The sequence below is a fragment of the Eleutherodactylus coqui genome, unplaced genomic scaffold (assembly GCF_035609145.1).
Source record: "Eleutherodactylus coqui strain aEleCoq1 unplaced genomic scaffold, aEleCoq1.hap1 HAP1_SCAFFOLD_246, whole genome shotgun sequence".
NCBI classification, from domain to species: domain Eukaryota; kingdom Metazoa; phylum Chordata; class Amphibia; order Anura; family Eleutherodactylidae; genus Eleutherodactylus; species Eleutherodactylus coqui.
This window is the reverse complement of record NW_027102351.1, coordinates 91076-105885: the sequence shown is the minus strand read 5'-3', so window position 1 is coordinate 105885 and position 14810 is coordinate 91076. Positions and strand designations below refer to the sequence as shown.

The window sequence follows — 14810 nt, the reverse complement described above, 5'->3', positions numbered from 1 at the left end:
GGCCGGGCGGCTGCAGGCTGGCTCTTGCCCTTTCGAAAAGGCGCCCGCAGCCCCTCCGGCCGGGCGGCTGCAGGCTGGCTCTTGCCCTTTCGAAAAGGCGCCCGCAGCCCCCCGGCCGGGCAGCTGCAGGCTGGCTCTTGCCCTTTCGAAAAGGCGCCCGCAGCCCCCCGGCCGGGCAGCTGCAGGCTGGCTCTTGCCCTTTCGAAAAGGCGCCCGCAGCCCCCCGGCCGGGCTGCTGCAGGCTGGCTCTTGCCCTTTCGAAAAGGCGCCCGCAGCACCCCGGCCGGGCAGCTGCAGGCTGGCTCTTGCCCTTTCGAAAAGGCGCCCGCAGCACCTCGGCCGGGCTGCTGCAGGCTGGCTCTTGCCCTTTCGAAAAGGCGCCCGCAGCACCCCGGCCGGGCTGCTGCAGGCTGGCTCTTGCCCTTTCGAAAAGGCGCCCGCAGCACCCCGGCCGGGCTGCTGCAGGCTGGCTCTGCCTTTTCGAAAAGGCACCCGCAGCACCCCGGTCGGGCTGCTGCAGGCTGGCTCTGCCTTTTCGAAAAGGCACCAGCAGCACCCCGGCCGGGCTGCTGCAGGCTGGCTCTGCCTTTTCGAAAAGGCACCCGCAGCACCCCAGCCGGGCTGCTGCAGGCTGGCTCTGCCTTTTGGCACCCGCAGCCCGCAGCACCCCGGCCGGGCTGCTGCAGGCTGGCTCTGCCTTTTAAAAAGGCACCCGCAGCACCCCGGCCGGGCTGCTGCAGGCTGGCTCTGCCTTTTGGCACCCGCAGCACCCCACCGGCTGCTGCAGGCTACCTGCCTTTTGGCACCCGCAGTACCCCACCGGCTGCTGCAGGCTACCTGCCTTTTGGCACCCGCAGTACCCCACCGGCTGCTTTTGGCACCCGCACCCCCCTTACCTTCAGGCTATGCAGGCTGCCTGCCTTTTGGCACCCGCAGCACCCACCGGCTGCTGCAGGCTACCTGCCTTTTGGCACCCGCAGTACCCCACCGGCTGCTTTTGGCACCCGCACCCCCCTTACCTTCAGGCTAAGAGCTACTTACCTGGAACCATCCTCGCCAGGCTGTCCTGCTGAACTGACACAAGATGCATCTGGTTTAGAATTTAAACATTCTGGGCCCATTATGAGGTCATGTAGTGTTTATGATGTCATAAGGCCTGTGACATCATTATGAGGTAATGTGTTTATGATGTCATAAGCCCTGTGACATCATGTGACTTGTGATGTCATCATACATTCTACTGCTGTTTTTTTTTTTCTCTACGAGTTGCTAACATAATATATATAAGGCCAGTAAAGGCTTTTTTAACCTACCATATGGTTCACTTCCTGGCCCTAATAGCTCACAATCTAATGTACAGTACATATCCTGATCCTGAGAGCTCACAATCTAATATACAGTACATGTCCCGATCCTGAGAGCTCACAATCTAATATACGGTACATTTCCTGATCCTGAGAGCTTAGTATCTAATATACAGTACATGTGCCAATCCTGAGAGCCTACAATCTAAAACACAGTATGTGTCCTGATGCTAAGAGCGTACAATCTAATATACAGTACGTGTCTGCAGGCTACAGTCTACCTGCCCTGGCACCCACAGCACCCCGGTTGCAGGCTACCTACCTTGGCACCCACAGCACCCCGGTTGCAGGCTACCTGCCTTGGCACCCACAGCAGCCCGGTTGCAGGCTACCTGCCTTGGCACCCACAGCACCCCGGCTGCAGGCTACTTGCCCTGGCACCCACAGCACCCCGGCGGCAGGCTACTTGCCCTGGCACCCACAGCACCCCGGCTGCAGGCTACCTGCCCTGGCACCCACAGCACCTAGGCTGCAGGCCACCTGCCCTGGCACCCACAGCACCCCGGCTGAAGGCTACCTGCCCTGGCACCCACAGCACTCCGGGTGCAGGCTACGTGCACTGGCACCCACAGCACCTAGGCTGCAGGCCACCTGCCCTGGCACCCACAGCACTCCGGGTGCAGGCTACCTCCCTGTCTACTGTACGCTGTCTATCTACTATAGCTTTATAGGAAACCCCTGTGAGTCCGGGTTCACACAGGGCGCATTTTGTTCTTTTTGGAGAGACAGAACACATGGCGCCCAGATGCGCACATTCTCCATAAAATCCGGTCAAAGATCAGTTCTTTAAAATATTTCCTTTCAAAGTTTTTTTCCTGAAAATCGCAGCAAGTAAGACGTCCTACAGGTGTCTGTGCTGAGATGTGGGGGGAGAAAATGGTGCAGTACTGAACTTCACCACTTGTCCCCCGGCTACACGATGTGTGAACACGGCCTCAGCGCTGAGTGAGGAGCTACTTACCTGGAACCGTCCTCGCCAGGCTGTCCTGCTGAGTTGACACAAGAAGCTTCTGCTTTAGAACTTTCACATTCTGGTCCATTATGATGTCATGTCCTGTCTAAGATGTCATAAGCCCTGTAACATCATGTGACTCGTGATGTCATCATACATTCTACTGCTGTTTTTTTTTTTCTCTACGAGTTGGTAACCTAATATATATATAAGGCCAGCAAAGGCTTTTTTAACCTACCATATGGTTCACTGCCTGGCCCTAATAGCTCACAATCTAATATACAGTACATGTCCTGAGCCTGAGAGCTCACAATCTAATATACAGTACATGTCCTGATCCTGAGAGCTGACAATCTAATATACAGTACATGTCCTAATCCTGAGAGCTCACAATCTAATATACAGTATGTGTCCTGATCCTGAGAGCCTACAATCTAATATACAGTACATGTCCTGATCCTGAGAGCTGACAATCTAATATACAGTACATGTCCCGATCCTGAGAGCTCACAATCTAATATACAGTATGTGTCCTGATCCTGAGAGCCTACAATCTAATATACAGTACATGTCCCGATCCTGAGAGCTTACAATCTAATATACAGTACATGTCCTGATCCTGAGAGCTCACAATCTAATATACAGTACATGTCCCGATCCTGAGAGCTTACAATCTAATATACAGTATGTGTCCTGATCCTGAGAGCCTACAATCTAATATACAGTACATGTCCTGATCCTGAGAGCTCACAATCTAATATACAGTACATGTCCCGATCCTGAGAGCTTACAATCTAATATACAGTATGTGTCCTGATCCTGAGAGCCTACAATCTAATATACAGTACATGTCCTGATCCTGAGAGCTCACAATCTAATATACAGTACATGTCCTGATCCTGAGAGCTTACAATCTAATATACAGTACATGTCCTGATCCTGAGAGCTCACAATCTAATATACAGTACATGGCCTGATCCTGAGAGCTTACAATCTAATATACAGTACGTGTCTGCAGGCTACAGGCTGCCTGCCCTGGCACCCACAGCACCCCAGTTGCAGGCTACCTGCCCCGGCACCCACAGCACTACGGCTGCAGGCTACCTGCCTTGGCACCCACAGCACCCATAACTTAGTTTAAGGTGCTGTTCGGAGGTGACGGGTTCCCTTTAAAGTGGTTTTCCACTTGTGAAGGAAATTTACAATACTTCCATATATAAAAGGGGTATGCGCCATTTTATGGGTATAAATCACACAGCCGTTACTTTCTTATCCTGTCCCCCATTTCTGATGTTTCCCCACCTCACTATTTTCCAAGATGGCTGCCGCATCCCTGCTGATATATAGCTTGAGACAACATCTATCCCAGTGAATCAGGCCGGTGGTAACGTTTGGTTTTGCTGGATGCGAGATGGTGCGACGGCGGCAGAGGCGGCACATCATTACAAAAAATATGCTACAAGAAAGGGAATTACGTTTCTCTGTTTCAAACGAGGTTAATGCGGACGTGAACAAGCTCTTACTGAACAGACACGTTTCTAAAGTTTTGCGCACATCGTGGTTTAATGGCCAAAGCTTTTTGTTGGTCGATTACATTTTTTTTTCATAATTTTTTTTTTTATTATTAGTTTTTTTTTCTATTAGGGTTAAATTGTACAAAATTATTAAACTGGGTAGGTTTACGAAGACTGGTTGTAATAATGTGCCTGCAGATGTTAGATGGGTAAAGTTTAGGTGGCATGCCTATTAATAAATTTCTCGCATGTCCAGCCGTCTTGTGCTGCAAGAGGCCACACTGCTGCGCCCTGCCCATTATTCAGGAAAGTGGTAGAGGCTGCACATACGGTAGCTGCAAAAAGTAATGTTTTGTGAAAAAACCTCACGTGCACCAAAATTTGACGTTTTTGACACCAGAGTACTAAAAGTACTAAATCACCCCAGTATGTTTAAAAATGTCTAAATATACATAAATATTTTTGGTAATTTTACTAATTTTCATGGCAGAAGCCACGTGGCAGAGCTGTGGATTTCGGCAGAAGCTATGCACATGTATACCTGCAGATTCAGCCCTTTTAAATGGGTAAATCTGCTTCTGGAACTCCTGACGTGGATCTAGCGTGAAGTCTGGGTCAGGAAGTGACATTATTTTTTTTATTTAGCATGTGGCTTCATGCATGGAAAAGAAATCACACGTTTAGACTGAAAGTAACGGGACGTGGATCTGTTCTGTCCGCAAAATTGGACACAAACAAACATTGCACAGCCTATGGCCGTTGTCTGATTTTCACGGTTCTCTTAAAATTGAATGGAGTATTCTCAACTGTGTTTGTTGTACGCTACGTCCTTGTCTGGTGTTCCTGCCCGTTACCATCCAGGGCGAGACAGGTTTCCCTAGGTTCCAGTGTGGAGCCGTCCTTATATACATAAATATCCACCATTTACAATAGGTGATGTCACAGCTCACCTCCTACCACCTCCCTGCACAATCACAGAGCATGCCCACAGATCTCCCCCACAGACGTCAATAGGAGATGATCACAGCTCACCTCCTGCCTGCATAAGTCACAGAGCATATGTACAACACTCTCCCATAGAAGTCTATAAATTATGTCACAGCTCACCTCCTGGCACAGATCACAAAGCATGTCCACACAGCAAGTCTATAAGTGATGGTCACAGCTCACCTCTTCCCCGTATAGGTCACATGACACAGCTCAGTATAGGCAAGAACGTGTGTATCTGGGTAAAGAACTGGCTCAGAGATAGAAAGCAGAGGATGGTAATAAATGGTTCGTACTCTGATTGGACCACTGTTGCTAGTGGGGGGCCACAGGTTCAGTATTAGTCCCCACTCTGTTCAATATATTTATCAATGACCTGATAGAGGGACTACACAGTAAAATATCAATATTTGCAGATGACACAAAAATATACAATATAATCAATGCAATGTTTGTACGGCTACAAACAGACCTAGATAAGCTGGGGGCTTGGGTGGAAAAATGGCAAATTAAGTTCAATGTGGATAAATGTAAGGTTATGCACATGGGCAGGAGAAACGGATGTCACCAATATACACTAAATGGGGTACTGCTGGGGAAAAGGGATTTAATAATCTTTATATAGCACCAACATATTCCGCAGCGCTCACAATAACAGGAGGATACAGAATGACAAAAGTACAAAAACCATGGTTACGTGTAGTAATCAGTTGATGGAGACAGTAGGGGTGAGGGTCCTGCTCCAATGAGCTTACATGTTACAAATAAGGGGGTGTTACAGAAGGTAAAGGGGCTGGAGATGTGCACGGTATGGTGGAGTGGAGAGTGAGGGGTGCTATACACAGACAATGGTCAGACTCGAGCTGTGTGGTGGCAGAATCGGTGTGACTGCAGGGGGAGTTGATGGCAGATGGTAGGGATTGCAGTCAGTAGGACAGGCAGCATATAATCAGGTGGAGTACAGAGGGCTTTGGTTTAGGGGATGCGGTACGCCTCCCTGAAGAGGTACATTTTTACAGCACGCCTGAAGTTTTGTGTGTCAGGAATTGCCCGGATAGTTTGGGGTAGCGCGTTGCAGAGAACAGGTGCTGCTCTGGAGAAGTCTTGGAAGCGAGAATGAGAGGTTCGAATTAAAGGGGCACTCAGTCTGATTTTATTAGCAGAGCGGAGAGCCCGGGCTGGGTGGTGGATTGAGATGAGGGAAGCAATGTATGGCAGCTCGGTGCTGTGGAGAGCTTTATGGGTGAGGATGGCAAGTTTAAACCAAGCCCTGGGGCATCCCAACAGTGAGGGGAAAAGTAAAGGAGGTAGAATCAGCGGAGATGAAAAATAAATTTTTTCTCACCTTTGCATCAGGTTGTGCTTGCTTTCATCTTATGTTTCTTTCATATCCTTCTTTCAGCAGGCAATCCTTTCTACCCTATGCCACTCGATCCCAGTAGCTCTTCGTTTCATAGACAGACGTAAAATAGGAGCTTGGGTTTATGAAAGTAAAAAATCCTCTGCTTTATTGAATAGTGCTCGTTACAAGAAGGCTACTACTCAGCAAAGGAGACACTAAAGAGGCGGTTAGACAGGTAGGAGGAGAACCAGGAGAGAGCAGTGTCCTTTAGGCCGATGGAGCGAAGCATACTGAGGAGGAGTTTGTGGTCAACAGTGTCAAACGCTGCAGAGAGATCGAGTAGGATCAGTAGGGAGTAGTCACCCTTCAATTCTATGGGAAAAGACCTGTGGGTATTAGTTGACTGTAGACTTGACTGGAGCAATCAATGCCAGTCAGCTGCTGGAAAAGCAAATAAAGTTTTGGGGTGCATCAAAAGAGGTAGAGGGGCGAGAACATTATTCTTCCACTATATAAGGCACTTGTCAGGCCCCACATGGAATACTGTGTACAGTTCTGGACACCGGTGCTCAGGAAAGATGTTGCAGTGCTTGAGGGGTAAGAAGGGCAACTAAATTAATAAACAGAATGGGAGGACTGGAATACCCAGAGAGGCTCAAAACTGGGATCATTCACACTGAAAAAAAAATTGGGCGGTTAAGGCCCAATGCACACGGACGGAGTTTTGCTATGGAATTCGCCGCCACACACCGCTCGCGAGTTCTGCAGCAATGTCCGTCCGTAGCATGCAACGTAAAATGATTCTTCCAAGCACACGAGCGCAAATTCCTTTCGATTTCCGCTCACGAGGAAGAATCGCAGCATACTCTATTTTTGTGTGAGACTTGCACTGACAGTTTCCATTGCAGTCAATGTAAGCAATCCTTCCCACGGGGATTTCAAAATGTCAATTTCCAAATCGCTGTGGATCCGCGTAATTGACAGGGATTATTCTCACTGCCATTATGGAGTAGGGAAGGAATTTTTCCCCCAAATGGACTAAAATTGGCTTCTGCCTTATTGCATTTTTTTTGCCTTTCTCTGGATCAACAAGGCAGGGGTGGGGGTGGAAACAGGCTGAACTAGATGGACGTTGTCTTCTTTCAGCCTATCATACTATGTTACTACGAGTCCTGGAGGACATACATGCTCGGTCCCTTTCCCCACAGCCAGGTCTCTGCATAGTGATTCTCCGTTCACTGCAGGGCAGCCAGTAGAAATAGTTTTCTGCCATGGCAGTAGAGATGAGAAGACTGATTTTGCAGTGAAGTAAAAAGTCAGCTGCCAGAAGGGTAAGGAGACTGATTGTGTCCAAACCACTCATCCCAAGTGGGTTCTTGCTCAGTGAAGCACGCATGTGTAGTGAATGTACAGCGAGGTGTACGTTGCTGTCAGAACCTAAGGCTTATCTTAAAAAAAAACAAAACACGTTAGACTGTTGAAATTTAACTGCTTGACCCTTATCTGTCCCGACATCTGCTGTGAGGGGGACAGTCAGGAGGCCCCATACATGCTATACATCTAATGTTTATGGCCACCTTAAAGGGCCGCTCCGGTGAAAAATACATTTTTCTATCTCTGTCCCCCACACTTTTATTGCCTATCACACTCTGGCGGTCTCTAATGTATATTGCAGTCACTTGCATGCAGTGCAGCCTCCTGTCTGATACTTATCAGGCACCATTTTGATGCTGGGATTTCTTCCTGCTCATGTTCTCTATGCGCTGCTGACATTCAAAGAAAGGTGATCTACTCAATATTAAATTTAATACACCACAAGTGCAACCGACATGAATGATGTACAGAACCAACAAACTGCACAGATCTTGGAAATACATATATTTATTTTATAATACAATCCGAAATTGGAGGGTTGCTTTAAAGGGGTTGTCCCGCGGCAGCAAGTGGGGTTATACACTTCTGTATGGCAATATTAATGCGAGCGCGAGCACGCCGGAGCGGCCCCATTCAAGAGAACAGAAGACCGCACAGCGCAAGCGCGTCTAATGGAAGGAGAAGGCAGCTTTAGTCGGCGCCATGGAGACGAGGACGCCAGCAACGGAGGGGCTAAGTGTATAACTTCTGTATGGCTCATATTTAATGCACGATGTATATTACAAAGTGCATTAATATGGCCATACAGAAGTGTATAACCCCACTTGCTGCCACGGGACAACCCCTTTAAGGTTACCATTTTCTATGTGGATAACATAGTATTAAGCCAGTGCACTTGGCTTCTGGCTTTTGCCTGATAGTCTAAGAACCAAATGAGGCCATATCCTTAAGGGGTTAATAGGATCAGCACAGACATCCACTTGGACATCCTCTAAAGCTGTGTTCACTCACCTGAGGGGAAGGTTTTTCCACAAAAGCCCCAACTTTACGGGTGAAAAGAATATGGGGAGACTTATTGGGAGAGCTCCTCCCCGCAGTGCTGCTCCCAGATGGGATGTCTGCTTCCTCACTGCACAGAAAAGCAAGGATAAATGTAAAAACTAAGTCACAGTAAGATTGGAAGGTCTATGGACTCATAGGCTGAGGACTTACCTGCTGTAGGTAGTGCCAGTTACATGTGATGGTGAAGTCAAAACCGCTCTGTCATGATCTGCTTGAGTACCATGTGCAGGTTGGGCAGTAATATTGGGCAACCCACCCTCCTTTCCTGGCACCATCATCTATTAATACAAAAAAAAATGGGTTAACGAACAATTCGGACCTTGGAGTTACACTCTTCACTATATATAAGGAAACTTGCTGCTGGAATTCATAGTTCTGGCTGCTTACTATACCCCTGACTGACTACAGACCATTCATGCCTGCTAATGGACAAGTCACCTTGGAAACTTTAAAGTCCTGCAGTTGTTGGCCCGTTACATTCCGTTTAACCCGATACAGAAATTTAAGGAGGATGTCAGAATTTTTTTTTTCTTTCTCTCTACACTATTGATGATCTGCCACTTGGGATACATACAGATCAGCTGTTCGCCAGGCCTGCTGACAGCGCTGGAAGCAAGTAGCACTGTCAACATTGCAACAACCTGGGTTGGTACTGCATTGAATCAATGCTGTACCTGCAGTACCAACTCCGACCACTGCAATACGGACAGTGCTATCTGCTTCCAGGGCTGCTCACACTGACAGCAGCCCAGAAAACAGCAGATGAGAAGGGATCCCGAGTGGCAGACCCCCACCGTTCAACTATTGATGACTTATCCTGAGGATAGATTATCAACAGTAGAAGTCCTGAACAACCCCTTTAAGCAAATCTGCTAATACAAGTATATTCGGGAATTGTTATGAATGCTGTTTCCTTATGCGGAGTTGACAGCACAGCTCCAAGTTGTGGAAACACACTTTAAACCTTGGATTCAAGCAGGATTCTTTGCAGGGGCTCACACTTCAAAATAAGCTGGCGCATCTTTTGGCCAGAAGAGCACATCTATGCCAGCTATGAGCCGGTGTAGATTTGTTTGTTATGATTTGAAATGATAGTAAATGTGTTGCTCCACAATATGCCCCACCCTCCCAATAAGCCCCTCCTACTTACCACAAACAAATAGTCACAAATTTGATGTACACCATAACCCGCAACTTACATTTTTATGCCACAAAATTGGCATAAAACCTTTAATAAATGACTCCCATCCCATTGTCTTAAATACAGAGGCCACTACTGACCTTGGATTCCTCATGTAGCTACTCTGGCCAATCAGAGTGGGTGTAGTACACCAATAGTTAAACACTACCAATGCACGGTGGGTATTAGGTGCGTCTAGGGATACAATCATTATTGCAACATATTCCATGTGCTCTATTCTCTAGATAGGCCTTAGGATAAAAACCACCATAGAACTAATGAGACTTGAAGAAAACATTTCCAGAATAGCTAGCACAGCATGTTGGTTCTAATCTACCCCATGACCACAGTTTACTACAAAGTTATCAGCTTCAGAGCAGCCAGCTTTATCCATCAGCTCCCCGCAGCAGCACAAGCTTAGGAGGAAAAGCAGAATCAATACATGATCCCCATCCAAATTTTCCTCCCATTGATCTGGGTGCACTAGAGCTTAGGACAGATAAACTCTCTGTGATGCCATTATTCACGTTACCAGAACCTATGAGATTCGCCACCTCCCCATAAACGTGTTTCATTAATCCTATTCTTGTGCATTAAGCCCGTCTCCTCCTCCCGAGGAGTACCTGGTATGGAAGGGTAGCGCTCACTCCAGCAGCCAAGGCCACAGGGTAGCCCAGGTCTGAGGATGCAGCTCCAAGGACAGTTGGCTGGTAAGAAAGGCGAGAGCTGTACAGCTAGAAAGCGATGAGAGAAAGGAAGAAATAAAGAGATGGAAGAAAGGAAACGCAAGATTAATAAGCAATTATCACACTCCCTTATGCTTTGCTCAATGTGAAGCTGTATGAAGAGATTGTGGGTAGGACTTGTGATCCAACTCACGTTAAAGGAATATTAACCTTATATTTAAGTGAGTTTTCCGGTAGGTTGTTTTTTTTTTGCTTTTAAGTCATGAAGTAGGAAAAGAATGTTATCAATATAATTCATTCACTATTTCTGCTGCATCATACTATCCATGGGAACATGTATACCGAATGTACTAAAAGTACCCCAAGAGCCGTGTCTGTACTCATTAGCCAATGCAGGAAAGACAATTCTGGGTCGTTTTGCACATTGTCTACTACAACAGAGGGGCAGATATAACAGACGTGCACATTGGCCGCTGCACTTTATTCCTGGGGAAACAATATAGCTTGGATTTTTAAAAACCCACTACAGGCAGATACTACCCGGCCCTCCAGAGCAATCATCTGTGAAGGCCAGAAGTCACTGAAGTAGTTGTCAACATTTCTTGAAGATTTATCTCCAACCTATGTGATGGAGAACCACGGTGTTTTGGAGATTCAGACTAGTGATTGCTGGCGGGGTCAGACCAAAGTCTAAAAGGCGAAGTTAGAAGATGGAGAGAAGGTAAAACTGCAAGAATTATGCAGAGTTTGACAAGTGTTGCCATTTACATTTCTGTATGCATGTGTGCATAAATATGCTGAGTTAGGCCGGGTTCACACGGGGCAGAAATCCTGCGGAAATCTCACAGAATGTCCACAGTGGGACCGCATGGAGATTCTGTGAGATTTCCGCGGCGGAAAGGCAGCTTCAAAACCCACACAATTCGCATGGGTATGAGGCGGCTAGACTTCCTGTATTCTACTGTGGGAATCTCTCCCCATAGAGAGAAGAGAGCCCGCAGTGGAAACGGCGATACAATTGACATGTTGCCGCTTTCAATTTCACACAGCATGTCAGTTTCAGCGCGGCTTGGCTGCAGCGGACTGCCCACAGCGTGTGGATGAGAGTTTTGCAAATCTCGTCTACTCTGCTGCTTAAGATTGCAAGCGGAAAGTCTGCATGGAAATTCCGCCCCATGTGAACCCAGCCTTACGTTCCACACATATCTGTGCTATAATAAAGCACAAGACTGGGTCCACATTGTATGTGATATGTTGGGAAGGTGATAACTATGTCAGAATGTTGGAAGTGGTGTATGAAGCCGGCTCAATAAGCTGACCCCACTATACGGGTAGGTGCCGGTTGTGTTGTATATTGACAATACTTGCCTGCAACAATGGTTTAAACCACTTACGGTAAATGCTGCGATCAATAGCGACCGTGACATCTAAGCCATTAGCGGGGTGGGGAAGGGGGTGTTCCTGACTGCTTGCCCTGGATTCAACATGGAATGCCGAGTGTTTATTTTATGTGAGCCTGGGACCTAGTGTAAGCCTCCAAGCCTACACCCTTGTCAGAGGGTATATATCATATAATAGGATAGCGCTAACAGCACAATATACTTCTATACAGAAGTACTGCAGGGTATCATGTGAGCAATCAAGCAATTATATATTCAAGTTGCCTAGTAGGACTGGAGTGCAAAATAAAGACCTTTAACCCCCCCAAAAAATTGTAATATATATATATATATATATATATATATATATATATATATACACACACCGTATATACTCTAGTATAAGCCGACTGTTTCACCACATTTTTTATGCTGAAAAAAGCCGCCTCGGCTTATACTCGAGCTAGGGTCCCGTACTCAGGCCTCATTAACATGAAAAAAAAAATCTATACTAGTCTCTCCGCAGCTGCCGGGGCTTAGGTGCATCTAGCTGCTTCGGTCCTGTCACTGTAATAAAGTTCTTTCAGCAGGCGGGGATTTAATATCCCCGCCTGCTGAAAGGGCTGCGTCTGACTGGCTAAGCGTTCAGCCATTCATTGAATGACAGCTGAGCGCTGCTGTGATTGGTCATAGCACTCAGCAAATCACAGCTCGGCCATTCTTTGAAAGAACTTCATTACAGTGACGGGACCCAAGCGGCTAGACGAGCCTGAGCCCCGGCAGCAGCTGAGAGGTAAGTATAATTTTTTTTTTTTGCTACAACTAGGGAGGATTTTCAGGGAAGGGCTTATATTTAAAGCCCTTCCCCGAAAATCCCTGCTGGGGGGTGCTGGCTTATACTCGAATCATTAAGTTTTCCCATTTTTCTTGTGGTAAAATTAGGTGCCTCAGCTTATATTCGGGTTGGCTTATGCGGTAAATTATTTATGTATATAATATCAATATCCCGAAATACGTGTTAAACCACTTTTTCCCCTCATTTATCATATGAAAATACGAACATACATAATTGGTATCATTGCATCCTTAAAAGTTTGAACTATTAAAATGTTGTGTTTTAGACACCAAGTAGGGGGGAAAAAGGCATAATAGTAAAATTGCATTTTTGTGGTCGCCTCAGATCCCAGACCAAAAAGAAAAAAGTATTCAAAAAGTTGTACAGCTGAGCAAAAAGTTATGGGTCTGAGAAAATGTTTCAAAAATAGTAAAACGAACAAAAAAAGGTTTTATATAAAATTTGTGTTGCTGTAATCGTAATACCCCTCAGGACTAGAGATGAGCAAGCACCAAAATGCTCGGGTGCTCGTTACTCGGGACGAACTTTTCGCGATGCTCGAGGGTTCGTTTCGAGTAACGAACCCCATTGAAGTCAATGGGCGACCCGAGCATTTTTGTATTTCGCCGATGCTCGCTAAGGTTTCCTTGTGTGAAAATCTGGGCAATTCAAGAAAGTGATGGGAACGACACAGCAACGGATAGGGCAGGCGAGGGGCTACATGTTGGGCTGCATCTCAAGTTCACAGGTCCCACTATTGAGCCACAATAGCGGCAAGAGTGGGCCCCCCCCCCTCCCAAAAACTTTTACTTCTAAAAAGCCCTCATTAGCATGGCATACCTTTGCTAAGCACCACACTACCTCCAACAAAGCACAATCACTGCCTGCATGACACTCCACTGCCACTTCTCCTGGGTTGCATGCTGCCCAACCGCCCCCCCCTCCCCCCCCCACAGAGCACACCAAAGTGTCCCTGCGCAGCCTTCAGCTGCCCTCATGCCACACCACCCTCATGTCTATTTAGAAGTGCGTCTGCCATGAGGAGGAACCGCAGGCACACACTGCAGAGGGTTGGCACGGCTAGGCAGCGACCCTCTTTAAAAGGGGCGGGGCGATAGCCCACAATGCTGTACAGAAGCAATGAGAAATAGAATCCTGTGCCACCGCCATCAGGAGCTGCACACGTGGGCATAGCAATGGGGAACCTATGTGCCACACACTATTCATTCTGTCAAGGTGTCTGCATGCCCCAGTCAGACCGGGCTTTTTAATTCATTGACACAGGCAGGTACAACTCCCTATTGTGAAGTCCCTGTGGACCGACAGCATGAGTGGCTCCCTGGAACCCACCGGCGATACACAAAAATATCCCATTGCATTGCCCAACACAGCTGAGGTAGTAATGTCGTGCTTAATGCAGGTGGGCTTCGGCCCACACTGCATGCCCCAGTCAGACTGGGGTTCTTTAGAAGTGAAAACAGATGCATTTATAATTCTCTGTGGACCCACAGCATGGGTGGGTGCCAGGAAGCCACCGGCGGTACACAAAAATATCCCATTGCATTGCCCAACACAGCTGAGGTAGTAATGTCGTGCTTAATGCAGGTGGGCTCCGGCCAACACTGCATGCCCCAGTCAGACTGGTAATATGTACCTTAACAGTAACCGCGTTGGTGGTAATGTGGTGGTGACTGCGGACCTAGTAGCGCGGTTTTATTTTGTTGGTTTTCAGAATGTGGCCAGGATTAAGTGGGCCGTGGCGGGGGATGTTTTGGAGGCACTACGTGTCCTCTCCACGTGTCCCTGGTTATATGCACCTTAACAGTAACAGCGTTGGTGGGAAATGGCCTCGCCGCCATCATGTCTTTGGGAAGCCTCTGTTTCCACACCCCAGAGACATACCATTAGCAGCGGTATAGGCAGAGCCCATAATTAGTAACATTTCAGCCGTAGCATTAGGACAGGCCCCACTAACATATCACTAGCAGCATTATAGGGGGAGCACAGTATGCGTTCCATTTCAGAAATAGTAGCACTCAAGACAGGCCCCAGTAACAATTCCGAAGCAGCAGTATAGTGGGAGCGCAGTCTTCGTTCCATTTCAGTAGCTGCAGTATAGACAAGGCACAAGTTAC

The 14810-nt window shown here is 47.4% G+C and overlaps 1 protein-coding gene across 1 annotated transcript in view; it reads right to left on the bottom strand.

Annotated features, from left to right (window-relative positions):
• The window catches only part of LOC136601935 (autophagy-related protein 13-like), a 117198-nt gene that overhangs the window by 60934 nt on the left and 41454 nt on the right, over positions 1-14810 (bottom strand). Inside the window, exons 6-8 of the mRNA XM_066588853.1 lie at positions 10399-10509; positions 8746-8873; positions 8545-8662 (exon numbers count right to left, since the gene is read on the bottom strand). Of these exons, the coding sequence (XP_066444950.1) occupies positions 8545-8662; positions 8746-8873; positions 10399-10509 (357 nt within the window). The remainder of the gene's footprint in view (positions 1-8544; positions 8663-8745; positions 8874-10398; positions 10510-14810) is intronic.